General features: G+C 40.2%; 3 protein-coding genes across 5 annotated transcripts; 2 read left to right on the forward strand and 1 right to left on the reverse strand.

Annotated features, from left to right (window-relative positions):
• Positions 1–496: 496 nt before the first annotated feature.
• On the forward strand, positions 497–3,443 carry gabarapb (GABA(A) receptor-associated protein b). The gene is made up of 4 exons (XM_026162025.2): positions 497–767; positions 2,087–2,165; positions 2,266–2,384; positions 2,534–3,443. The coding sequence occupies exons 1-4, from the start codon at positions 678–680 to the stop codon at positions 2,612–2,614; spliced, it is 369 nt and encodes a 122-aa protein (XP_026017810.1). The 5' UTR covers positions 497–677; the 3' UTR covers positions 2,615–3,443.
• A 988-nt stretch (positions 3,444–4,431) lies between these two features.
• Positions 4,432–14,672, forward strand: gps2 (G protein pathway suppressor 2). Of its 2 annotated transcripts, none has more exons than XM_026162027.2 (11): positions 4,432–4,601; positions 5,003–5,120; positions 10,979–11,088; positions 11,186–11,298; positions 11,373–11,473; positions 11,556–11,635; positions 11,738–11,909; positions 13,203–13,280; positions 13,375–13,451; positions 13,605–13,700; positions 13,892–14,672. In XM_026162027.2, exons 2-11 carry the CDS (start codon positions 5,027–5,029, stop codon positions 13,982–13,984), a joined length of 1,014 nt encoding a protein of 337 aa, XP_026017812.2. In that variant the 5' UTR covers positions 4,432–4,601; positions 5,003–5,026; the 3' UTR covers positions 13,985–14,672. The 2 variants fall into 2 exon arrangements, with proteins under 2 accessions (XP_026017812.2, XP_026017813.2); XM_026162028.2 differs by having other exon boundaries at positions 11,394–11,473.
• A 1-nt stretch (position 14,673) lies between these two features.
• On the reverse strand, positions 14,674–23,199 carry LOC113018708 (eukaryotic translation initiation factor 5A-1). 2 transcript variants are annotated; one of them, XM_026162030.2, is made up of 6 exons: positions 22,781–23,199; positions 21,271–21,440; positions 20,725–20,829; positions 18,290–18,421; positions 18,108–18,180; positions 14,674–15,437 (listed from the first exon to the last, which is right to left on the reverse strand). In XM_026162030.2, exons 2-5 carry the CDS (start codon positions 21,436–21,438, stop codon positions 18,118–18,120), a joined length of 468 nt encoding a protein of 155 aa, XP_026017815.1. In that variant the 5' UTR covers positions 21,439–21,440; positions 22,781–23,199; the 3' UTR covers positions 14,674–15,437; positions 18,108–18,117. The 2 variants fall into 2 exon arrangements, with proteins under 2 accessions (XP_026017815.1, XP_026017814.1); XM_026162029.2 differs by having other exon boundaries at positions 21,271–21,443.
• Between the last annotated feature and the right edge of the window lie 2,097 nt (positions 23,200–25,296).

A 25,296-nucleotide genomic window follows, 5' to 3' on the forward strand; every position in this document is an offset into this window, starting at 1 on the left:
TTCTTTCGTCTGTTATGGTGTAATGAGTCGTAAACCCCGAGTAATTAGAGGAAACTTAGTAGGCACTGTGTTCACCATTAAATACGCAGTAACTTGTGCTTACATACAATAATCCAACATGCTGCAGAAATGTGAATAAACGTGTTTGGTTCAGGGTTTATCACCGGGAGCGAAAGCTCCAGCACAATGAAATGTCGCATGTTTTTCGGTTTCTCCTCCCTAACCACAAACTGCTGGGCCTCGGTCATATGACAAGGACAGATCCCTCCTCAGTGCCCTGCCCCGCGTCTTTATGCGCAGCGGCTGATAAAAAATAAAATAGTTCCACGTAAAAGAAAAGAAAAAGACAGAAAGGCAACATTGATTCGTAAGCTCTTCGTATACTGTTTATTTCAAGATTATTATTATTTTCTTCTTGAATACGCGTCGATTATCATCACACAGTCGACGTTAATGGGGTTTAAAACAAGGTGAGGTACGCCCCTGCGAACTACCCATTTCCTCTACGTCATGTTGTTATTGTATCCCTCCGCTGCAGTCGCACTAGGAAAACAGCTGTGGCGAGGCTAAGGCTAGCTAGCATCGTTTGTGTTTGTGTGTCCGCGATTCGAGTCAGTTCTTAAGCAACCCGTACCACCGCGGAGTGACCGACTTGTTGTCTGTCATCTCTTTTAAAGATGAAGTTTCAGTACAAAGAAGAGCATCCCTTTGAGAAGAGGCGGTCCGAAGGCGAGAAAATAAGAAAGAAGTATCCGGACAGGGTGCCAGTAAGTAGCTAACGTTAGCACCTTGACAGCTAGCTAGGTTGCCTTGCTGTTATACTGCTGTCAGGCTAATTTCGTTATGCTCACTGTTTTATTTTTATTACTAATTTAATCTTAAAATCTAAATGTGATATTGCAGAGAGATTTTACCCACACAATATATTGCTTAGTTTGTTTACTGCCACGTTGTAACCGCCACACATGGTAGCTAACAACGGCAGAGGTTAAGTAGGAATTTCGGCCGCTGTGAGCAGGCCAGCAGGTGATCTCCGTGTTATTCTTCCGTGAATCATCATTGGTGGCCAAATAATGGTGGTTATGACTGTGACGGTGGTTACGGTGAAGACATGCAGGTGTGCACAGACTCTTTTAGTGGTCTGTAGCTGGATGTTGAAACGCAGTAGAGCGCCTTAAAATAGATGCTGTCAACAAAACGGGGTTGTTTACGTCGCCCAGCTCCTTGCAGATAAATCATAAAGGCTTTCCCCAGTTAGTCTGGCCTATCGAGGCCGTCTGTGTCACAACTATCAGTTGATTTAATGTGGGGATTTCGGGTTTTTCCTGTAAAGTATGACGAAATACACTTTCCTTTCAATCATGATCACTTTTAAGCTTTCGTTTTACAGTCCTTCAATCGTAGTTTACCGTAAACTTGTTCTGTTGCTACAACAAACAATTAACTATCGTAGTCAATTAACCACTGCTTATTTTCTCTATTAATTGAATACTTATTTGGTCACTAAATGGTGAAAACAGTCCATTATAACTTCCCAAAGACCCAGAGAACATTCACAGATGTCGTGTTTTGTATGATCATTTGAATTAAAACTATCATTCACCATCATAAAATGGTACTGACAAAAAATGCACATCAGGTGCTAATTCATTTAAAAAAAAAAAAAAAAGGGGGGGGGGGGGGACGCTGATTAATTGTGCAGTCAGTGTTTACCGTGTGGGCAAGTGATATTTTACCGGTCCTATTTTTAGACTGGAGAGAGACTTAAAAAGGTTTAGTAGGGAAGGCGTTCAAAAATTAAACCGCACGTCTGATAGCCGGGGTGTAAATATACCAGGTTCTTTCTAACACTGAAATACTTTTGTGAAATATAATCTGTGTTATATTAAACACTTCGTCTGGGTTTGATGTGCCTGGCCTCGCTTGACTGACAGTTTGGTACACTCTCAGATCCCTTTTCTGAGACAATGAAGCGAACACCATATTGCAGCCTTTGTAATAAAAACATGTTGTACACCTGTTTTTTTTTGTTTTTTTTGTTTTTTTTCTTTTTCTTTTTTCTTTCTTTTTTTTTTCTAACCTTTAGGTAATTGTGGAGAAAGCACCCAAAGCCAGAATAGGAGATCTGGACAAGAAGAAGTACCTTGTCCCCTCTGACCTGACGGGTAAACATTGCCTTGGAGTATAAAAAGTTGTTGACTTCTATTTTAGAGTTGTAATGTCACATGTTAAATTTCTACTATTACATATTCTCTCTTTCATCAGTGGGTCAGTTTTACTTCCTCATCCGGAAAAGAATCCACTTGCGAGCTGAGGATGCGCTCTTCTTCTTTGTAAACAACGTCATTCCACCCACCTCAGCTACCATGGGATTGTTGTACCAGGCAAGAGTCCTGTTAAGCTTCCTGCTCACTCACATGCTCTCACATTATGGCTTAACCAGCATGTTGCCTTTGGTTGTTCCTCCTTAGCCTCTCCCTACATTATTGATATTGCGCTAACATGTTTTTTTTCTTTTTTCCCCTCCCATCAGGAGCATCATGAAGAGGACTTTTTCCTCTACATTGCCTACAGTGATGAGAGTGTGTATGGGGACAGCCAAAGGGAAATCTGATCCCACTTCAACCACTACCCACCTTTCTGAGACCTCCACATCCATTCATTCATTTAAATATTAAATCCAGCTCAGCAGCCTACAGTTCCCAGAGTGAATATGTCAAATGCACTTTCACCACCCATGCATTACCCCTCTCGCATCCAGTTCTGTCTTTATTACTCTGCAGTCTGAATTGTATTTGTCTCCCGCTTTTCTTTTCAACAGTAACTAAGTGGTCTCATGGCCAGTTCAATTTCTAGTGTCAAAACCGATCGTACTTTACTTAAAAACAATGAGAGAGATTAATGAAATAATACTAGAAATAGGCCTTTACTATAGCTACTCCGGGTTTAAGGGAGAAAGGATTTAAATTGGGTGTTATTTAGAATGAACGCAAATGTTTTTTGGGGGGTTTTTTTTTTGTTCAGTTTTGTTAGCTTGAGCTTAGGCTGAGAAATGAAAGGGAAAGAACTCTTTCACTAGGAAAAAACAAACTAAAGTGACAAAATTTATTTAAAAGCATGTCAAGGAGAATTTAGCTTGCTACTCTGCATTGGACCTTTGCAAGGAGTATAATAGAATTCAGACTAAATAATCATCCTCTGCTTTCAGTGGTAAGACTATTATGTTGACTGCTAATGATTATTGTTGTTATTGTTGTTAATTTTTAGATGGCTTACTTTCTAAGGATTGTGTAAAGCTGAGTGCAATTTTTTTCTTCTATTTTTTAAGTTTGTTTTTTTTTTTTTTGTAAGAAGAAAAATTACAATTGAACTCTGTATACAGCTGCGTAACTGGCTCTTTCTCTCTATTCATGACCATACATAATAAAATGTGATGGAAAAACTACCTGCTGTTTGTCTTTTTTGTCCCTTTGCTACAGGGTAACAAGTAATTACACTTTTATTTTTTTAATTTTTTTAGCCATGTGAGTTGTGGCTTTCAATGTAATGAAACATTACACTGGTTAATTTGATGCTGTGCGCTTCAAGGGAGTTACAGTTTGCACAACATACAAAAACATGAACCTGTGATTTAGTTCATTTTTCTTCTGGTTGCGTGGGTTGCTTTATCATATCAGCTTCTGTTGCTGCACTGATAATCTGACTTGCAAAGTCATGCATGTCCACGTGTATGTTTATAATTTTTGATATATGCAAGAAAGACATTTGACTCCAACATCTATTTTTTTCCTCCACCTGCTTTCTTTAAGTGTTACAAAAGTAGACTGGCATACAAAAAATAAACGTTGGGAAGGAAGCTCTGATGTGGCTTAGTTGGTAGGATAGGTTTTCTACTAATCAGAGAGTTGGTAGTTTGATCCCTGGCTTCTCTAGCCTACAAGTCAAAGTATGTTTAGCCAAGATACTAAATCCCAACTTGACCTCAGTGCATTTATGAAAAGAAAAGTGGATGAATGAGACTTGCAGTTAGAAAGTACTTTGACTGATCTAATAGTTAAATAGTTCTGTGTAAGTAGCAAATAACAAAATAGGTAGTATGTAATGAAAGTATTAAAACATATTTCAGACTGGGGAAAAATAAAGCGGAACATGTAATTTACTGTTGTAAGTAATGAGGAAATTACTCATGTTTTGCCAATGAAATCAAATTGGTTAGCCCACATTCGGCACAAGGAGGCTTTGGTGTTTCCTAAATCTTTCCCTTGATAGGAAATCAAATATTTGAACTATAAAACTGTATAAGCATCAAGAAATAAAAACACGACATACACAAAACTGCTTGGAAGTTTCATTTTGCTGACGTCGACGTGAGAGTCGCCGCATTGCACTTCCAAACTACAACTCCCAAAGTGCACTTCGAAGCGTGACCGCCTTCTTTGAACCGGAAATGCAACAGCATCACCGGTCTGGAAATCGCTCCGTCTGTTTATGTTTTGTGGGAGACGTTTTGATTTTTATCTGTTTTAACCGCTCGAGTGCTATCAAGCTAAAAAACCGCCAGACGGTTAGATTCTTATTAAAAGACTCACAACGAAATAAAAGTAAGCTTTTTACACTTTTATCAGCACTGAATTCAAAGTAGACCATGTAGGATAAAATACGTAACTCAGTAAAGTGCTCTGCAGCTAGCCTCGCTAGCTAGCGTTTTCCCCCGGTTAAGTTTAAATATGTTATTTTTGTTAGGGGTTTACACATGTAAGCTACATCACTTGTTATATTAAATTACTATGTTTTCTGTTGGTGCATTTTACTCTAAATATCGTCATGTATTCGGAGGTACAGCTATCTATGCTAACTTAGGCCGATATCGGCTAGCTAGCGAGGCCTGTGGTTGTTACACTTGTTTGAGTGAGCGTAGATGCACACTTTGATGTAGTTTAATGAACTCTAAATATTTCCTCTGACCTTGTCGATTCATTACTGACATTTTGACCCACACCAGCTGGCCCCTCCACTGCCTGTCACAATGCCCGCCCTGCTTGAGAGACCCAAGCTGTCCAACGCGATGGCCAGAGCTCTCCACAAACACATAATGAGGGAAAGAGAGCGCAAGAGACAAGGTGCTTTCTCATTTTGTGTGTGTGTATGTGTGTATGCGCTTTAAAAAGTATTTTATCCCTAGTGTGTCACATCTGACACCTTTAAGGATCCTTGTAGAAATAAGCAAGCACTGTTAAGACGCTGAGCTGTGTTTGGATAGGTAATACTCCTGGTCACAATTAAATATCAGCCAACCAGAGTATGAATTGTTTTTAGCATTTAGTCAATAAAACAAATTAACTTTTCATGTTCATTCTTTGTAATTCTGTAAAATTTGACTAAGATCTGCCTGCCTCATTTAGATTCAAGTCCTATGTTTATGCATATATTCTTCGAATAATCTATCCATCCATGATTGTGATTTTTTTGTGTAATAATACACTCACCTGCTGGTTTGTTAGGCACAAATTTATAATCATCCAGTGCATTTACCATATCGACATGGTCAAGACGACCCACTGAAGTTCAAATTGAGCATCAGAATGAGGAAAAAATGTGATTTAAATGACTTTGCTAAAACAATTTTACAACCAAGGTGCCACTGAATGGACAACACGTCAAACCATGAAGCAGATGGGTTAAAGCAGCACAGGGCACTGCTCCTATCAGCTAAGAACAGGAAACTGAAGCTACAGTTTGCACAGGCTCACCAACATTTTGCAACAGAAGACTGACAAAACCCCCCCAGACATTTGCTGATCTGACGAGTGTCAGTTTCTACTGCAATATTCAGATGGTAGGCTCACCTTTAGGTGTAAACGGCATAAGAGTATGATTCCATCCTGCTTTGTATCAATGGTGCAATAATATGGTGATTTTTCTCTTTGCACACGGTGGACCTCTTAGTACAAAATCAGAGTCGTCAGCCTGAGTATTGATTGATTGATTGATTGAATCTTTATTTTGAACATGTTGAAAAAGTATAAAAAAAAAATAGAATTAAAAGAGACAAATGAACAAAGCAAACAAAAGGAAAACGAGCAACCACAACTCCAAATAACGTCCATGTTCAAAAAGGAGCAGGAAGAAGCATAAGCTTATTTAATCCCACCCCTTTTCCACTATCTAGTATCAATAGACTACAGAAATACCTCCTTGTAATTACATTATATGTTATGTGTAATTTTTATTTTATTTTATTTTTTTAAATATATACACATATATGTTTCTATCTATCCATACCTACGTATATACACACATACGCACATATACACATTTTCAATAACCCCATTAACACCTGAAGGATACACAACCTACAATTTTATATATATTTAATATATATACACATACATACAAACACATATATACATATATACATATACACATATATACATATACATATATATATACATATACCCATACCAACAAACCCGTGCATGTGCACACACATGAAAATATTAGACAAGAACACCCTATCAAATCTCTACCTTTTCCCTGTACCCTGTAAAAACCATATCCTTAAACCGCTTTTTAAACTGCGCCATGCTTGGACATTGCTTCATATCTTTACTTAGTCTGTTCCACAGCTTCACTCCACACACAGAGATGCAAAAACTTTTTAATGTTGTACGGATACGAGGATGTTTTAAATTTAATTCCCCCCTCAAATTGTATCCCCGTTCCCTTTTAGAAAACATTTTTAGAATATTGTCAGGAAGCAGGTTATTTATTGCTTTATATATAATTTGTGCTGTGAGAAAATGAACCAGATCTGTGAATTTTAGAATTTTTGATTTTAAGAATAGTGGATTTCTTTGATCTCTGTAACCAGTTTTATGGATTATCCTTATGGCCCTTTTTTGTAATATAAAGATTGATGATAGCGAACATTTGTAAGTATTGCCCCAAACCTCTGCACAGTAATTCAAATACGGTGCAATCAGGGAACAATAGAGAATGTGGAGTGATTTGTGGTCCAGAATGTGTTTTACTTTACTCAAGATTGAGACACTTCTTGAAATTTTGTTATGTATATGATTTATATGAGACTTCCAGTTTAATTTATCATCTATAATCACACCAAGAAACTTATGTTCAAGTACTCTTTCAATTTCCACACCATCTACATGAATCTGCACTTGTGCATTTCTAAGGGAATTCCCAAATAAGATAATTTTAGTTTTACTTAGATTTAGCGATAGTTTGTTCCTGTTAAACCATTTTTTAATTTTGCACATTTCTGAAGTAATTGTATCCAGCAGCTCCTTTAGATTCCCCCCAGAACAAAAAATATTTGTGTCATCTGCAAATAATACTAATTTTAATATATCAGATGCCTTACAAATATCATTTATATAAATAATAAATAATTTTGGACCCAGTACAGAGCCTTGTGGAACACCACAAGCAATGTCCAAGCATGATGAGGAATGGACACCCAGCTTCACAAATTGTTTCCGGTCACTTAAATAATTTTTCACCCATTGCAGTACAACCCCCCTAATCCCATACCGTTCCAGTTTATTAATTAATATGTCATGATTGATTGTGTCGAATGCTTTCTTGAGATCCAGAAATACTCCAGCTGCATACTGTTTCTGATCTATAGCATTCGTAATCTCCTCAATTGATTCGATTAATGCCAGAGATGTTGATCTTTTTGATCTGAATCCATATTGACTGTCAGAGAGTAATTTATATTTATCTAAGAATTTGTCTAATCGTTTATTAAACAGGTTTTCTAGGATTTTGGAGAATTGTGGTAGTAAAGAAACAGGCCTGTAATTTGTGAAGTGGTGTCTATCCCCGGTTTTATACAGCGGCACAACTTTAGCTATTTTCATTTTGTTTGGCACTTTTCCCGTCTGAAATGATAAGTTGCAAATATATGTTAGAGGTCCTACAATTCCTTCAATGACCTTCTTGACGATTTTCATGTCAATATCATTACAATCAGTAGATGTTTTATATTTACACATGTGTACAATGTCAATTATTTCTTTTTCCTCCACTGATGTGAGGAACATTGAGTTAGGGTTCCTATCAATCAGGTTTTCACTACATTCTACTGATGGCAGTGACTCAGGAATTTGTTCTGCCAGTTTTGGTCCAATATTTACAAAATAATGATTAAAGCTGTTGACCTTATCAGCAGTGTTTTCCATAATATTGCCATTATCGATAAAGTATTGTGGATAACTTTGTTGTCCAGAATTATTTTTAATGATACCGTTTAAAACATCCCATATTCCTTTCATATTATGTTTATTGTTGTTCAATATTTTACTATAATACTCCTTTCTACATACACGTATAATATTGGTCAACTTATTTTTGTATTTTTTATATTTATTTTCAGCTTCTTTTGTTCTTTGTTTTAGGTATTCCCTATAGAGTGTATTTTTCTTTTTACATGCATTTTGTAAACCCTTAGTGAGCCATGGTCTATCTGAATATTTGTGCTTTCTGTTGTATTTTATTGTTGGACAGTTTTTATCGTACAACTCCATGAATATTCTTAAAAATATGCCATATGCAATATCAATATCAGCTTCTTTGTACACCTTGTCCCAGTCCTGATTTAATAGATCGTTCTTAAATGCAGTCATAGTTTCTTCTGTCCTTACACGTCTGTATCTCAGTTGTTCTTCATGCTGATTTTTCTTATAATTAGTGTCATAAACTGCAAAAACTGGTAGGTGATCACTGATGTCATTAATTAATATTCCGCTCACAATGTTGTTTTCTATATTGTTAGTGAAAATATTGTCAAGTAAGGTGGCACAATGTGGTGTAATTCTGCTAGGCCTGGTTATTTTAGGATGTAAACTCAAACTGTACATAGTGTTTAGGAATTCGTCGGTCATTTTATGCTTTTTTGGATTCAACAGGTCAATATTAAAATCACCACAGATAAACATAACTTTTTGATTTGTTTTAGAGAATATTTCCTCTATGAAGTCATTAAATACTTGAATACTAGAGCCAGGTGTTCTATATATACACAGCTAATTATTACATTTTTTTCTTTTTCCTTATAAATTTCAATTGTTATACATTCTAGTAAATTATCAATTACAGTTGTCATACTTTCTACCACCTTGTAGTTTAGGTTTTTATCCACATACACAGCTACTCCCCCTCCACTCTTGTTCCTTCTATTTACAAAATTCACTTCATATCCCTCCAGTCCAAAGTCCATTCCTTTCTCCGCATTGATCCATGTTTCAGAAATGGCAATAATTCCAAATGGATTTGTCAACTCATTTAGATATTCCTTTATATTGTTGAAGTTGGCATACAGACTTCTGCTATTAAAATGGATTATTGATAATTTATTTTCCGTGTTGATGGTGTGCTTAAACTGTTCATCAGTGAAGTAGCAGCAGTTACAGCTGATGTTGTAGAAGAAATTATTTTCCGGGTCTATATCCTTTTCTAAGTCTAGAACATTATGGTCTGTGTATCGAAATGTTCTCAGTTCCAGATTATCATAAAGAGAATTCCAATGAGTCATGTTGATATTGTTGCCGGATGCAGATGAAGTTCTTTTGGACTGTGCCATGTGTTGTGTTGTGTGTCACGTCACATGTGTATTCATACCTCCAGAGTAAGTTGACCTCAGTATTTGTCCAGCTCTTCCATATTTCTGATGACCAACACTTTGGCTTGTTCCGGTGTTCCATTGAGTTTAATGAATACTTTGCAGTTGGTGGTCCATGTATTTTGAATTTTTCCCTGTTTCTTCAAGTAACGTGCTTTCCTGGCAATGTCCGCATTTCTTTTTATCAGATGTTCGTTCATGAAGACATCGGATCCTTTCAGTTTCCTTCCTTGTTTTAACAGTGCTGTTTTCTGTTTGCAAATCTCACAATGATGGCTGGTTTGTCACTTTCATTTTTTCGGGGTAGAGGGTGGCAAGCCTCAATGTTGTTATAATCCACTTCCACACCTTTGGACCGTAGAAAGGTAACCACTTGATGCTCCGTGGAGTTGACATCTTCCTCTCCTGGCCCTCCTACATTGTCAGTGGCGACCGCCCGGGCGTATGACCGGGGTTTGATGCGAAGCCCCGTGATGATAACATCGTTCATCCGGGTGTACTGCTCCAAATCCGCCACTCTGTTCTCCAGGTACGCCAGCCGCCGATCCTTCTCGGCGTTCTGGATGCGGAGAGCCTTAACTTCCTCGACCAGGTCCAGGATGGCTTTCTGCTGCAGTTTGACAGTAGAAATCTCCTCTGTCATAAACTCCAGCGACTTCTTAATATCGTCTCCTTCCTCGGCTGACAGAACTTTTTTCGGGCCCATGCTGAGAGACGCTCTCGTAGCTTTGCCGTGACGACCGGCTAGCTACTTCCCAGAATCCTTTGCGGTGGGAGAAGTGTAAGGTCATTCATATTCTCAGCAAACCGTTCTTCTCTTTTCCTGAGGGCTTATCAGTTCTCCTTTAGTTTCACTTTGATCTTGAGCGAGGAAACTGAAGCGATTTTCTTGTATTGTTCATGAACATGTGTGTTTGCATGTCTCAAACCTCAAATCAAATTGAAACTGATTTCTTGAACATGACAGTGAGTTCACTGTAGTTAAACTACATCCACAGTCACCAGATCTTAATTTAATAGAGCACCTTGGGATGCGGTGGAACAAGAGATTCACATCATGAATGTGCAGCAGGTGTGTGATGTACCATGTTAACATGGACCATTTCTGAGGAACGTTTACAGCACATCGTTGAATATGTCCAGTGAAGAATTAAGACAGTTTTAAAAGAATAAAGGGGTTCAACCCTATAATAGCAAAATGTACCCAAAAAATTGCCTGCTGAGTGTATATGTTATAGCTGTCTGCCTGCAACCTATTCTTTGGTCATAGATGTAAAAGGCAATCAAAAAAAAGTAGCTACACTATACTCACCTTAATAAATAAACTTTTTTCAGAGGAGGAAGAGGTGGACAAAATGATGGAGCAGAAGATGAAGGAAGAGGAAGAGAGGAAGAGGACAAAAGAGATAGAGGAGAGGATGTCCTTGGAGGAAACGAAAGAACAGGTTTGAAATGTGACATTTCAGCTAGTCTGTGCTCCCAGCTTTATACAAAACAAAGTCTGTGTGTTCTTACACCATGATTTCCTCAAATAAACATCAGGTGATGAAGATGGGGGAAAAACTTCAGGGACTACAAGAAGAGAAACATCAGCTCTTTTTACAGCTCAAGAAAGTTCTCCACGAAGAGGAGAAAAGACGAAGAAAAGAGCAGAGGTATATATATATATATATATATATACTTCACTTAGTTTGTTGTTTTGTCAAAGGATTGTTAATTGTCGGTTAAGCTTTTTGGTCTCCCTCTTTAGTGATATTACAACTTTGACATCAGCGAGCTACCAGCAGAGTCTGCCCATGCACCCAGGACAGCACCTCCTCGGCATTCAAGGTGAGAAAAGTTCCAGGTTCTGCGCGTTGCCAGAGTCGTCATTGTTTTTCATATAGTGACATTCTCCTTTTCTCTCCTTCAGGCAATCCAGTCAGCCACAGCAGACCTGGCCCACTGCTCGGAGAAAGGAGCAAACAGCTGTTCCCAGCTGCTGTCCTCCCTGTGAGTAAAAGGAGTGTTCCAGTTAAAGAATTTATAAAATATAATACAATCTATATAATATGCTTCTTACAGTGTTTACATGTGCACGTCGTCCTCTTTTAGGCACGTCATTATCAGACGCCTGGCTTCAGCTCAGGCTCCGCAGAGCACGGCCAGTTCAGCGGAGGTCAGGGGGTCCATGAGCCCTACGGAGTGGCTCAGGCTCAGCATCCTTCCAGCTACGCCCCTGGACCCTCAGTGCCAGTCAGTTTCGCAAGCAGCTCTCAGATCAGAGGTAAGATGAGATAAGATTTCTTTGCTGTCAGTGTGTACAGTGGTACAGTAAACATTTGGGTAATGTGTCACAGTGACATGACTTACATATTTTATCATATACACGATAAAAAAAAACTGTATAAGACAGGAAGAAACAGGAAACGAGGGAGTTAAATAACATGCAGTGCCATAGGGCACCAGGTCAAAAATGATTACAAAAAAATAATAATAAACACAGATGGATTGATGGATGGTGATGTGCATCACAGTACACAAACACAAACATGCGTTATACACTAGTTGTAATTGTGTAAGAGGTCATTTTGTCCTTTAATGTTCAAACAATGTTCTCTAGTGGCACAGTGAACACACAAAGAAATGAACTATCAGCATCATGTGTGCGATTCCTCCGTCTTGGATTTCAGGAGTTGACATAGAAATCAATCTGAGCCGGTTGTAGGCTGCTGTGTCAGGCTGGGCTTCTTGAAATATAGTTGGGCAGTCGAGACGGAGGGCATAGCCTCTATTCAAAGGCTAAGGAAGGCATTCTAGTAGTTTTAAGGCGATATCCTTATCAGAGTCTTGACAGTAATAAGCGTGATACACATAAATATAGCTCAAGTTAAACTAATATATGTAATTGTTTGAGTCCATATATGGTTCAGAGAACATTATGTGTGTGAGTGTGTGACCTCAGGTAAGCAGTGGATCATGTATGTGTGTGTCTGTGTGTGGTCTGAGTGATCAAGCTTCATTCTGGGCCTGCGTCAGAGCCCTGTGGATGTTTGAATTTGAAAAGAAAGGGACGACTGTCCAACCAATCAGAAGTTAGAAACAGTGCTGGTATTTTAATATGTGTTCATTGGCGTAAAGAGAAATGCTTTTGATGAGCAAGATGCATGTTTTAGTAGGCTGAGCCCATCTCAGCCCACAGGTGCCGCCAGTCTTTGCTGATTTTCATTGACATAGACGTGTACATCGTGTTTATACAAATCAACTATGAAATCATTTCTCGCACAGTTTGAAACTCTCCTCTCAAACAGTCTAAGCGCAAAACTGACAGTCCAGCCGACAGCTTTCGTTTGATCAAAGCGCCCTGATTTCAGCCGAAAAATAAAATCCCCCACTGAGTGCGAAGTCATTTTTCTTTAAGCTTGTATTTTTCAAGTGTGGATGCACCGTGGAGTTGGCGGCATGCTATTTAGATGCTGCCGTGGCGTCAGTAATGTCAGAAACCCGCTGATTGATCATTAAAACAATCAGATCACAGTGAGATGTATTGATTGTAATGACTTTGCCTTTTTCCCCACAGGCGCATCTGCATTTCAAGCAATGCAGTACCTCCCTCACCAGCAGGCTGGTTACCCTGTTCACTTCACCTCCCAGCAAGGTGGGTTTCACTGCTGTAAATTATACCTATGTCTAATTCCACGATCTACATAAAATTCAGAGGAGTTGTAAAGTAACCTGACCATCTTCTGCAGGATACATCCCTGGAGCAGGAATACCCCTGCAGAAGCAGCTGGAACATGCTAACCAACAGTCGGGCTTTACTGACGCAGTAAGACCGTTTCAGCTTTAGATGCTGCGAAGCAGAAACAGCAGATGTTGCTGGAATATTAGACAAACACAAAAATAAACTCTGTGATATGTGATCATCTAAATAATAGACGTTATCCATTAGCTGACCACAGTTTTCCTTCCGTCATGTCAGAGTGGTTTGAGGCCCATGCACCCCCCAGCCATGCATCCTTCCACCCCAGGTCTGCTGCCCACATCATCGATGGCGGTCCAGATCCCTACTGCAAAGGTGAACCCTCAAAACACACACACCATTTGTTTTTAATTCTGTGTTATGTGGTCAAGTAACTTGTATATTGCTTGTAATTCTTGTAAATATATTCAGTATAAGTAAAGTCTGAGCTGCTACAGTGTGTTTATGTTCATTAATGTTCTGCTTCTTGTCTGTCTTGTGATCATGGTTCCTCTTTCCTTCCCCAGGCTCCGTTTCAGAGCTCTCCCCAGAGCACTCCCCGTCATAGCTTCCTGCCCCACAGCCAAAGCGGGCAGAGGTTTTACCACCACGGCAAGTAGATGATCAAACTCACCGGTGCTCAGATTTCAGAAGTCCACTCAAGATTCTGCCGATCCTGTTGGCGCTTAAATAGCTTTCTTTTTTTTTCTTTTTTTGTAAGTAGGTTGGATTATGCCTTATGATCTGTTTTATTCCTTGTATAGTTGTTTTTTTTTTTTTAGCTTTGTTTTAATGTTGTTAATAAGCTACTAAGCAGCTCTTCAACATATGTGCTCTGAGCTTCAGACTCATATTTTACTTCAATTAATGTTGTTATTTTACTTGCACTGTGAAGCCATCATCGAGGTGCTTATGTGCGTTTAACTGTTAGTAACACTGATAAAAGCCAGACTACGCGGTCCAGAGCCGGTCCTTCATATCCACAGTGACACCAGGGGCGTGTCCAGTGTGTCTGGAGTTCCTTTGCTCACTATCGAGTAGCAGGAAGTGGAAGAGAACGTGTACAGTATTTGGATTTAATTGATGTTTCTGATTTGTCTCTCTCTCACACACACAAACACACACATTGATGAACACTACTACAGATTAACTGAAAGATTGTTTCAATGTGTTACCAGAAAGTAAGAGAGCCATTTTCTGCCTTAAGTTTTTCCCATCATCCCTCACAGCTTCAATCAGGTTTAGGTCTGGTTTAAATTTTTTAAGCTTTTGCTTAAATGTTGTTAAATAAACAATAAGCAACAGCCAGCAGTTTGTGTCGTCTTTATTTGTTTTGGCCAAGAAGACATTCTGCACAGTTTGGACTGGCTGCATGAACACAAAGTAAGGACACCAAACCGCCACGACTCGTCCGCCTCCGAATCACTGCTCACAGTTTGAGAGTACGACAAATAATACTCCAAACAGTGAAGCGAAACGTTTTGGCCAGCGGACTTTAAAAAAGAAAAAAGAATTTCTCCTTGAAGAGGATTGGTTTCTTGTCTCTCTTTGACACGTCTCTTTAAACTTTTAGACAAAAACACGCTGAACCTTGGTGTGCCGTGTCGGTAAAAACCCAAACTAATGATGATATGACGGCAGGAGGGGGCGGGGCTTGTAGGGGCCCAGTGCTGAAATGGTGACATACAGAAATACAAAATCGAGGCATGTATTTACTCCTGTATGGTACACGCTCAGCAAGCCTCAACAGAACAATGCAGGTGTGGAGTTGAAGCCCTTTATAAATTGGGGACAAATAATAATAGTCGTGACTTTAACAGCTTGTAAGTAGCTACTCAATCATACACCACCTCCATCTTTTGTGAGACCTACCACTACGCCTGGACACGTGTATGTACATGGAGTATGTTTTGTTTTTTTTAACTGTTTGACATTTCCAATGATTTATTAACTAATTGAACCTGAAGCAGGGACAGACAACTGAGAGGGAGAGAGTATGAAAAACAAAGAGGGAGAATAACTGACGAGGCAATATCCCCTCCTTTCCCCAGGTCCAGTGCATCTCGATTACCCCTGAAACAGAATTGGAAGAAGGGAGGGAGGAATGAGAAGAAAGGAAAGGAGAAGTCAGGAAGGAAGATGCTTAAGAAAAATAAATATATATATATCTGTCCTTAGAGATGTACTTTAATGAGATGGTTTAACTGGCCTCTGCAGAGGAAACATTGCACAGATAACAGTGACTTTATTCTACAGCCCACAGTGTGGAGGCGAATTACAGGAAAGAAAGTGCATAAACAGGTTACAATTACAACAGGGCTGCGAGCTGCTTCTTAAAGAAACACAGGAAGTAACAGGCTGTAAAATAAAGTGTAACCCACAGGAAAAAAGATAAACACTGATCAAATATTACAATATTAACTTTCAGCTTTTCATTTATATTTATACATAAGAATGATACACATGCTCTTAATAGTGTTACTGTGAAACACAAGTTTGACAAACTTGTATATGTTTTCCTCGGGTTTGTGGTGTTTTCTAGCCATCTAGATGGTTCTGGCATGAGTTGCCCAGTCCTGGCTGTAGAGATAACCTGAATGTGATGATCATAGTGCCAAAATAATGTATTTATATAACCAAGAAGTAAAGTATCTGAACAGAAATTATGACCTGGCTGTGAGTAAAAAAAAAGTCCGCAAGCCTCGACGTGAGCAGTTTAATGTAGGGACTATTTTCTTTCTGAGGTTTCCATTTGAATCCTGCGACCCACGAAGCATGCTGTGTTTGCAGTCAAACCTGATCACGGTGTGACGACAACATGCTGATGTTTCCACGAAGAATGGAGTTCCCTTATTTCAAAGCAAGAATGCAGATCATATTACTGCGGTGAAGCTTAGTGTCTGCTTTGTTTTTTGCTACAAGGTGGCCGTGTAGACACCGCTACACAAAGTCTACCCACGCACACAGATAATTATTATTCATTTTATTTTAATATCAACACTTTTATATCAGTTACATTTCTCTACAAGTACATTCTGTCTTGTTTATTGGTGAACTTCGCTTGGCTGGACTGTTAAAACTGATACCGATACTTGGTGTTTTAAAAATCCGATATTTCAATATATCGACCAATTTTTTTTATTTTTTATTTCACACACACGAAACATGTTGTGGTGTTTGTAGCTTTTAGTTTATCAATGTAGTTTGTTTTTTTTAAAGTTTATTGACTTGTTTACGCTTTGCCCAACTCTGCTCGAATCAGCTGCTTGTACTATGCTGCATCCCAAACATTGAGTGTTTGCGAGTTCCACAGTGCCCTCTGCTGGACAAACTTTGCAGCATCAACATTCGCAACATGGTTGTAGAGTGTTTCTCCCATCTCTGTTTTACTTTTACTGATAGCAATATAACTAATAATGGCTGATAAAATACCAGCATATCACCATAATATCAATAAATCAGTCAGCCTGTAGTTGCGAGCACCGCTTTTGTGCTGTCCCAGTGTTAGCATTAAAAACCCTGTGATGTAATTGCCTCATTGTTTTATCTGTTAGCTCAGCAGGAAAATAAATCAACCACTGAGTGAGAAATCAGGAGTTCAATTTGTCCTCAGTGTGTCAAAATGTTGACAAGGAAAGAAAGAATGGAGATAGCTTATTAGCCAATTATTAATAACTGCATCAACACAAGAAGAAACCTGCCAGTCATGCATTGCTTTATAGATTTTACAAGCTGTAGTTGCCTAGGTAACATAAGGTATTTATTACCAGGATATATGTCAACCAACAGTATCCTGTAGCTCAACAGCTTGCTATGACAAGCTAGCAGTGGGCAACTTCTGACAGCTAAGCCAGGAGGATCTGTGTTTACAAGGGGCCATTAGTTCGAGCCTCTCGCCTCAGGTACAGCCACATGTCCTTCTGCACAGCACGGTTGTAGTTCGAGAGAAACAAAATAGTTCCTACACGAAACTGCTCACAGCAAGGTAATACGATTTTTCTGTTCTTTTTTTTTTTCTTTCCATCAATGGTGTGTGTTAGGGGACGTAACACAGTGTCATGGATGGGGCATTTAGTTCCACTGTACGATATTTCCAAAACTGGCCAACTCATGCTTAAACAGTCTAGATTCATAAACAGCACTACCGATGGAAACACATATTTGATTTGGGGGTGAACTGTTTCTTTAAAGGGTTAGGCAAATCCACCAGGTCACCCTGCTGTGCAACCACCACCTTATACAGTATTAAATTTGAAAAAAATTTGCAGAATTTGTAACATTTTGTCATCTGACATCACTAATATATCCAGTCCAAACAAGTATATACACAAAAACACGCATTCATATTTAAAAACATGGATATTTCCAGTATAGTGCATATTCGTAATTGTAAATAATTGTAAATAAGGTCATATTTATTTATTTTCAATAATAGCAAAGGCCAAATCTGTACAGCAAACCTCAGCCTCGGGTCTTGATGTCCAGAGTTGCCTTCCCCTTGCTCCACTCATGTACAACATCTGTGCGTGACTTCACACACACATTGCACTAGCATGGCACATGCTGGTGGTGCGTGGTGTAATGACCGAACTCACGCACATACATAATTTTACATGAGACACACTCACAAGCGCAGACACACACACACACACTTGTCTTCAGGCAGGCTGGGGTCAGGGCGGCGGTTGCGGGAGGAGTTAAGAGAACAGCTGCGTGCTGCCACAGCCGCAGCTCTGCATTTACCTGCATGGGCTTATTTCCCCAAGGCTTTGATGCCAATCGCAGCTTCTTCATCCATTGCATTTAGAACGGTGATCTGAAAGAGCAGAAGTTCTTATGTAAAGTGCGATCATTTAAATTCGCAACGAGGCAGCTGTGGAAGCTGTCCGGTATCAGGCGCGGGAGAAAAAGGCAACAGTGCTCACCAGGATCTCCTCTCCGGCTTCATGCTTGCTCTCTATCTCCTTTCCCAGGTCTCCCTCTGGGATCTTCAGGTCCTCTCTCACCTCTCCACTGTCCTGGAGCAGGGACAGGTAGCCATCCTGGATCCCGATCAGCTGATAGAGGACAACAACAAAAAAAACAGTGAAAAAAAGAGACAGAAGACTCTAAATGAATTAGGATCTTTAATCACAGCGAGACTTTATCAGCTTCATCTTTCTGTTCCTTAATTAATTAACTGTAGTTTTGTTGTTAGTTTGTAAGCTTGAGTGTACTGCTGCACACAACATGGTTTAATCCAGCATATCTGATCAACAGCGGCAGCACTCGATACTCTCTCTGCTCTCTGCACAAATATGATGTAACCTAGTTTCCATCGGTACGCGATGGGTTTGAGGTAAAAAAAAAAAGAAGGTTTAAGTCTACATTTGAGGAATCATTAGAACATGACAAATGTTTATTTTTCTTTTACATTATCTATAATTTTCCTCTTCCTTGACTCTATAGAGAAACACCTGACTCTGATATATGCTCTCCTGTATTCATCTTCACCTGGTGCTGAGCATGGCTGCTGGATACTGAATATCTAAAATTACAACTCAAATGTCTTTTTGACCACCGATAAAATAACACAGAACAAATAAATGAACTAAACAAACCACAGCTAGTCAGGGTGCGAGTAAAAGCTGATTGACTGCCCATCCTGAGCACTGGGAGAGACTGAGCCGAAACTGTAAAGCTGCTGCTGCAGAACCACAACAACATCCTGAAAGATGCTAAATAGCGCCATAGTGCATACAAGACATTAGTCAGTGCATTGTGCAAGAAAGTTTTCACAGGACTATGTAGCCCAGCGGCGCAATCGTCACTGCACTCTTACTACTTCCATAAGGAATTAAGAGGGTAACAAGCATCAGATGCTGATAATGAAATGCACTTGATTAACTGATCGTCAGCAAGTTTGAGAGCTTCTATAAAAGCAGACGTTTTCACAATTTGCAGATTTAGAGCATTTAGGTGTGTGGTAACACAAAACCACAGCCGTCTCAGGAGTGCACATCCTGGGAAATTTAGCCAATAGTCAGCACTAAAGTCAAACGTGAGGACATCCGTCTGACAGCTACAGCTAACCTGGGTCATACAGCACAACAACGATCCTCAGCATTTAAATCTACAACAGAATGAGTGAAAAAGAAAATAACTTAGGTCAAAGTTCACATCAAAACTTGACTGAAATACTGGAGGCTCACAAATCTGAAAGAACTGAAGGAATGTTTTATAGAAGAGAAAATTCCTCTGCAGTGATGTGAAAGACTAATAAAATCGTACAGACGAGCTGTTTCTACAAGCTATTGAATCACAGGGTGCACTTCAGGGAGTACTGGGAAAACTTCCTGTGTTGCAGGTGGATACCCAGATTAAACACGGCCAAAGTTTAAGTAAGGAGGTCAATATAAGGACAAGTAATCCATGTGAGCCACTGGATCACATGCTTTTCAAACCTTCTGTTTGCGAGTCACAGCCAATCAGAAAAGAAGATTTTTTAAATGAGAGAGGCACTAAAACGACACCGTAGGAGGGTATAAGATGAAAAGGGATTAATGTAAACTCTCAGGAATGCAAAGCTACTACAGCAGAATCCAAGAATTAAAATGTTTTTGTGGAAATGAGCTTAACGGGTTTTAATTTTTGGAGGATTTCAAAGTCACCTATTCTAAACTGGGTCTTTCCCCCAGTCCACACTTTGGCTTGTCACAGCAGGTAAAGCAAAAGTGTTACTGTTAACATTATTGATGGCCTGGTTCTATTTTTAGACACCGGGAGGTCACGACTGTATCAGTGAAACCCTGAAACTGAAACAACTACAGCAAATTCTGCCTCTTCTCTCTTCGATACATCCATGCGGCGCCTTCTTGCTTTCAAATGCGCGGCTGCGTAACAAAGCCGCAGGGTTCTGTTTTCCTTCCGTGCGCTCATGAAAGATTAACAGGATATTAAAAGACGTCATTAACGGCAGCATCTCCTCTTTCCTTCTCCGCGTCCACGTCTTGCAAATCTTCCCTCCTCCTTTTCTCGGGAAGCAATTGCTACCTAACTGCCGACTGTCCTCGAGCAGCCGGAAAAATTCTATCAGAAAATCTTGTGCTTATTAAACAGCGACACGCATATTTGTGGTTATTGCTGTGCTGTCAAAGGCGGGGACGTTGATTTTCTGGTGATGACAAATAACGCATTCCTAATGATCAAATCAAAGCTTTCACAGAGGCGAGGAGAAGGAAAGGCTCGATTTCTAATGTCACACGAACGTTAACTCAGCGTGACAGAGACGTCTTATCAAAGACGTCGCTTTGAGCGACTTCATTGTGGGAGCTGCAGAATTACTCCTACCAGCATGGGAGCCGCAGCATCTGTGTCTCACCTGGTAATCCATTCTCTTGATGTTGGGGACGTCCATGTTGTGAGTGGAGGGACAAATATCTTCATACTTCTTACCAGAGAATATGTCGATGCCAACCAAGTGCACCTGCGCACAAAAACACACACAGGATGAACAATCTCCTTTCTAATGGGCGTGCAAAGAGAGCACTTCAGCTACCTGCTATCCTCTAAAAGGCATGATTTGCTAGAAATAATATTTCCAAGTTTAGTACATGTAATTTTCCAAGTACTTGAAGAGTTGAAAGCTACAACCCTGATGAGGCACAATGTTTTTGAACAGGCTGAAAGCGTCAGTTCATATGCATTAATATTAGTGACCGTGACCTCGCAGTGCTAATTCACCGACTCTCGTCGCTAATTCTCCCTCAGCTGAAGCTCCAATGAAACTTCTTTCAGAACTGCGTTTATACTGTGTCCAGATTGGAGAAGACCTTTTTTTATTACAGTCATTATTCTTATTTTGCGGATAGATGTGTCCCGGCATGAAGATCCCCTGTGTAATTCTGTACATCAGGAATTTACCGACCTTGGCGTGGCCGTGCTTGCCAGTCTTGGAGGTGGACATCTCAACAATCTTGCAGGGTCGGCCTTTCAGGACAACAAAGCCGTTTTTGCGCAGGGCAGAACACTGCATGGGGTAGGTGGAGGATGCCCCAGCATCACCAGTCTGGAAATCCAGCTCTGCATCTGCCATGCCTGCTGCAGAGGCCAAAGAAAGGAGAGTAAGGAGGTGTGTGTACTTAGCATTTCAGCTAAAACTAAATCCAGTTTTAATCTTTACCAGCTTAACCGGTCCTACCAACACTAACAGCTAGAAGCGGGCGGACTGGTCCAAGTATCGGTGCTGGTATCGGTGTCAGATCGATACAAGGATGACAGGATCAATAGTTTGTTTCTGTCTGTAGTGTTTGTGTGAATTGTGGTTTTTTTTGTTTGTGTGTTTGTTTTTTGGAGTGTGTGTGGTGGGGTATACTTCAAACATGATTATGAATAATGCCTGAATCTTTTTGTGCTGACTGTCATGTCTATTTTATTTGAGCCTATAGCGCATTTAAACAACGGAAGTTGACCCAAAGTGCAAAATGCGTACCCGAATAAAGAAATACTGATCATTTACGCACAATTTCTTACGTTTAACTCACGAATCCGAACATTTTAACTTTGGGAAATCTTTTTGTGCGTACAAATGTCTAAAACTACTCCTCTCGCATTTGAAATCCATAAGTAAATCAAAGAGGCGTCTCCGTAGGGTGACTTATTAAACCCGCTTGTTGTGAAGCAAAATAAAAAATGTTTCGGTAAGTCACACCCCGGGTGGTAAAAGTCTGTGTGCTCACTCCGCAGTGTACTGCGGCCTAGAGCTCACAGGACGTGCCACGGCCCGTCGGCTGCAACGTCGCTGTACCCCCCGTATTCATGCGCACTGGCGGCTGCACTCTGGCCGAGGCCCTCCAGATGAAGGCGGACAGCCCGCATTTTATGACCCTTAAACCCTCCGCACCATTAAGGAAAGCTTCTGCATCACAGTGGCGCCGGGAGCCCACACGCCCACAGACGTGGAAATTTGACTGAATGTTGTGCCTGTACCTCACAGTAATGACTAAGCTAATACCATGGCTACAGCAGCAGTCCGAGGAGATGATGCCTGCGAGTTTTTCGCAAAGTTTGTGCGCTGACTGTGAGAGTTCACAGAGGCGGTGGCAGAGTCTGCTCTCATTGACAATTTCAGCAGTGCCTTTTTTTAGGATTTGAAGAGCAAAATAAATTATAATGATAATGCGAAACGGCTATGTTTCGCTCTCCCCCCCTCCAAACAAGAAACAGGGAGGAAAGCGTCAGTGTAACCAGACTGTAGCAGGATGTGATGGGTTAGCGGAGGGTGTGCTGGAGCTCTGGGTAATTAGGCTGCTGCTGGCAGCCTGAGGTTGGGGTTAAAGGGACTATAACAGGGCTTCGGACGGACATGTGCACAGGATAACTGAACTGCTCAGGCGCAAACACGCCCCGTCTATAGGATGTTTTGATTAGGAACTCACCCTAGTGATAATGGGTCTCCTCTCCTGTGTCACTTGTCAGCCTTTCTCCCCTTATTCCTCCTCCTCCTCCTCTTTTGCCTCTCAGTGTCCGTGCTAACCGGTCGTCTGGCCCGGAGCCTGTTTCCTCCTTGGTGGCTCGTTTGCGATGTCCCCAAATGTCTCTCTTTTTTTCCTCCAAACAAACAAACAAACAAACAAAAAGCTATTCGCTACCTCCTTTATTCCGCTTTCATTCCGGGTCTTTTAGCACACCTGTCCTGTCCCAGAGAGCAGTTTACCTCGTAAAGAGGTACACCGCCGCTAAACTCAGCCGCCTGGCCCAAAAGAATCAGAGCCCTAAACCCCGCTATGTATGTGCTGGCTGTACCCTGCACTCCACCTTCTCCGTCTCTTCCCTCATCCAGCTCCCCACCACTGTCAGGGCATGGGGAAAAAAGAAGTCTAAACTGCCCGCTTCCCTTTGGAACTATCAAAATAAAATCCCCATCCATGTTATTGCGTCTTTATTGCGCAGTTGTAACCGCTTTTCCAGGGTTTTAAAAATAAAATACAGCCTGAAGTTTTTTTTTTATGTGATTCTAATGTTTGCAGATGGAGAGAGGGCAAAGGGAGGGCTCGTTATCCAGTAACGTTAGCTAGCACTGGTTAATTAGTTACATGCAGTTAGAATAGAGTGTATACTGCAGTGTAGCTACAGTGTAGCACATTCAATGCAATGTCTACAGTATTTATGGCAATACAATGACATTTCACATCACTGCATGAGCAAGCCTTCTTGATAGGAAAAATATATAATAATAATAATAATAATAATAATAATAATAATAATAATAATAATAATAATAATAATAATAATAATAATAATAAATAAGACAGGGTACACTTTAAAACTAGATCTGTTAGAGATCTACTGTGGGCTCACTGTAAATGTACTGTCTGATGTGCAGAAGTCTAAAGCCACCCCTCATTTCTTTATATTTTGCTTCCAGTGAGCCACACTCTTTGAACACACCTTAAGAGTGGTCTTGAGCAAAAGTTCTCCCGACTCTCTGAAGGTCTTTTCTCTTTGGACATTGGATGCTTTTTCATTCATTTTCAGAGGAGTGCTTTTGTTCTTGTTGTTAACCCACTTCACACTGACCTAATCATTCAGGCATAAAAAGTCACCCAACAGACAACTTAGCAAAGATTGTATCTTTAGGGACTTTGTTACAAGCAGCCTGTAGCAAAAACAGAATTTATTTTTAGCTCCACAAAATCGATGTGTTCTTAAAAAATGGAGGAAAATGAACAAGTGGAGGACAAAAGAAGAAATGGGCTGGAAAAAAACCGTCTCCCACAAGTGACAGTACTTATATGTGCTGTATTACCCTGTATATTTGTATGCGTTTCAATAAATCACTCCAACTATTCCCCATTTGTCTAGCCAAAATACAAAGAAATGAGGGGTTGCACAAGACGTCTAAGCAGCACTGTGTATACTGCTACAGATACACAATCACACAGAATAACATGACACTGATTTTTATAGAGTGTGAATTGACCAGATTTTGAACCTTTTTTTTTTAAATTTTCTGCTTCTCAATAAAACACGAAAGCTGTCTGTGCCCCAGTACTACAATACTACAATTCAATACTACAAATAACATAACTGCTCGTTAAAACGCAAAACCACGTCTCCTTTCATTATTACAATAACATGCTTTTATACTAAAGGGGAAGTTTTGACTTTTCCGGTCTTTCTCTGGCTAATTTATAGCGGCTTGATGCTACTTTTATACCAATGTCCACGAAACCTCGACAATTGGATGTATTCCGCGCATGCGTAGCTTTTCTAGCGCAGCGTGCATTCAGTCCTGCTCTTATTTACCTTGCCCGGTGGGGTGTAGTTCGTAAACGCTACGACCAATGTGTGTACCAAGAATTTTACAGCAGTTTTCAGAGTGCAATTTTTTTTCCCAATAGCAGAAATTATTCCTTAAAACTACCATCTGTTAAATTCCTGTTCCAGAGCTACAGTGCGTTCAGTAGAGCCCACCAGATACACTGTCCAGAAAGTACAGTTACATAGAAAAGGTTGCATACAGGACCTTAAACAGGATACAAGTATATCCCCTTATAATTTAACCCGGATCACTGAAAACATTCTTAATCCACAGAGTCAGTGCCGCCATCCTGCCAGTGTGCCTCTCTGCATCCTGCAATTCCCTCTGTTACTAATTATTACTCTTCTCATTAGCGTCTTTTCTCTGTCCAGAGACCCATGGCATCTGCGTATCCAGCGAACTATCTCGTTGAACTTGGCAGTTCTTGGAGCTGCTGGGTTAAATTTAGTGCTGTGAAATTAGAGTCCTATGACCTATGAGGGCTGCAGTTAAAGGTATACTGCAGCTTAACCCCCAAATTAAAAGGCTCTTATTGTTGCCCCTTTTTAACTTCATGGAAAGTCACAGCAACCTACACATCAAGGCAACAGTCCTCAAACGGGGAAAATACATGTATGGGTAAAAAAATGA

This window comes from Astatotilapia calliptera, chromosome 3 (assembly GCF_964374335.1).
Source record: "Astatotilapia calliptera chromosome 3, fAstCal68.1, whole genome shotgun sequence".
NCBI classification, from domain to species: domain Eukaryota; kingdom Metazoa; phylum Chordata; class Actinopteri; order Cichliformes; family Cichlidae; genus Astatotilapia; species Astatotilapia calliptera.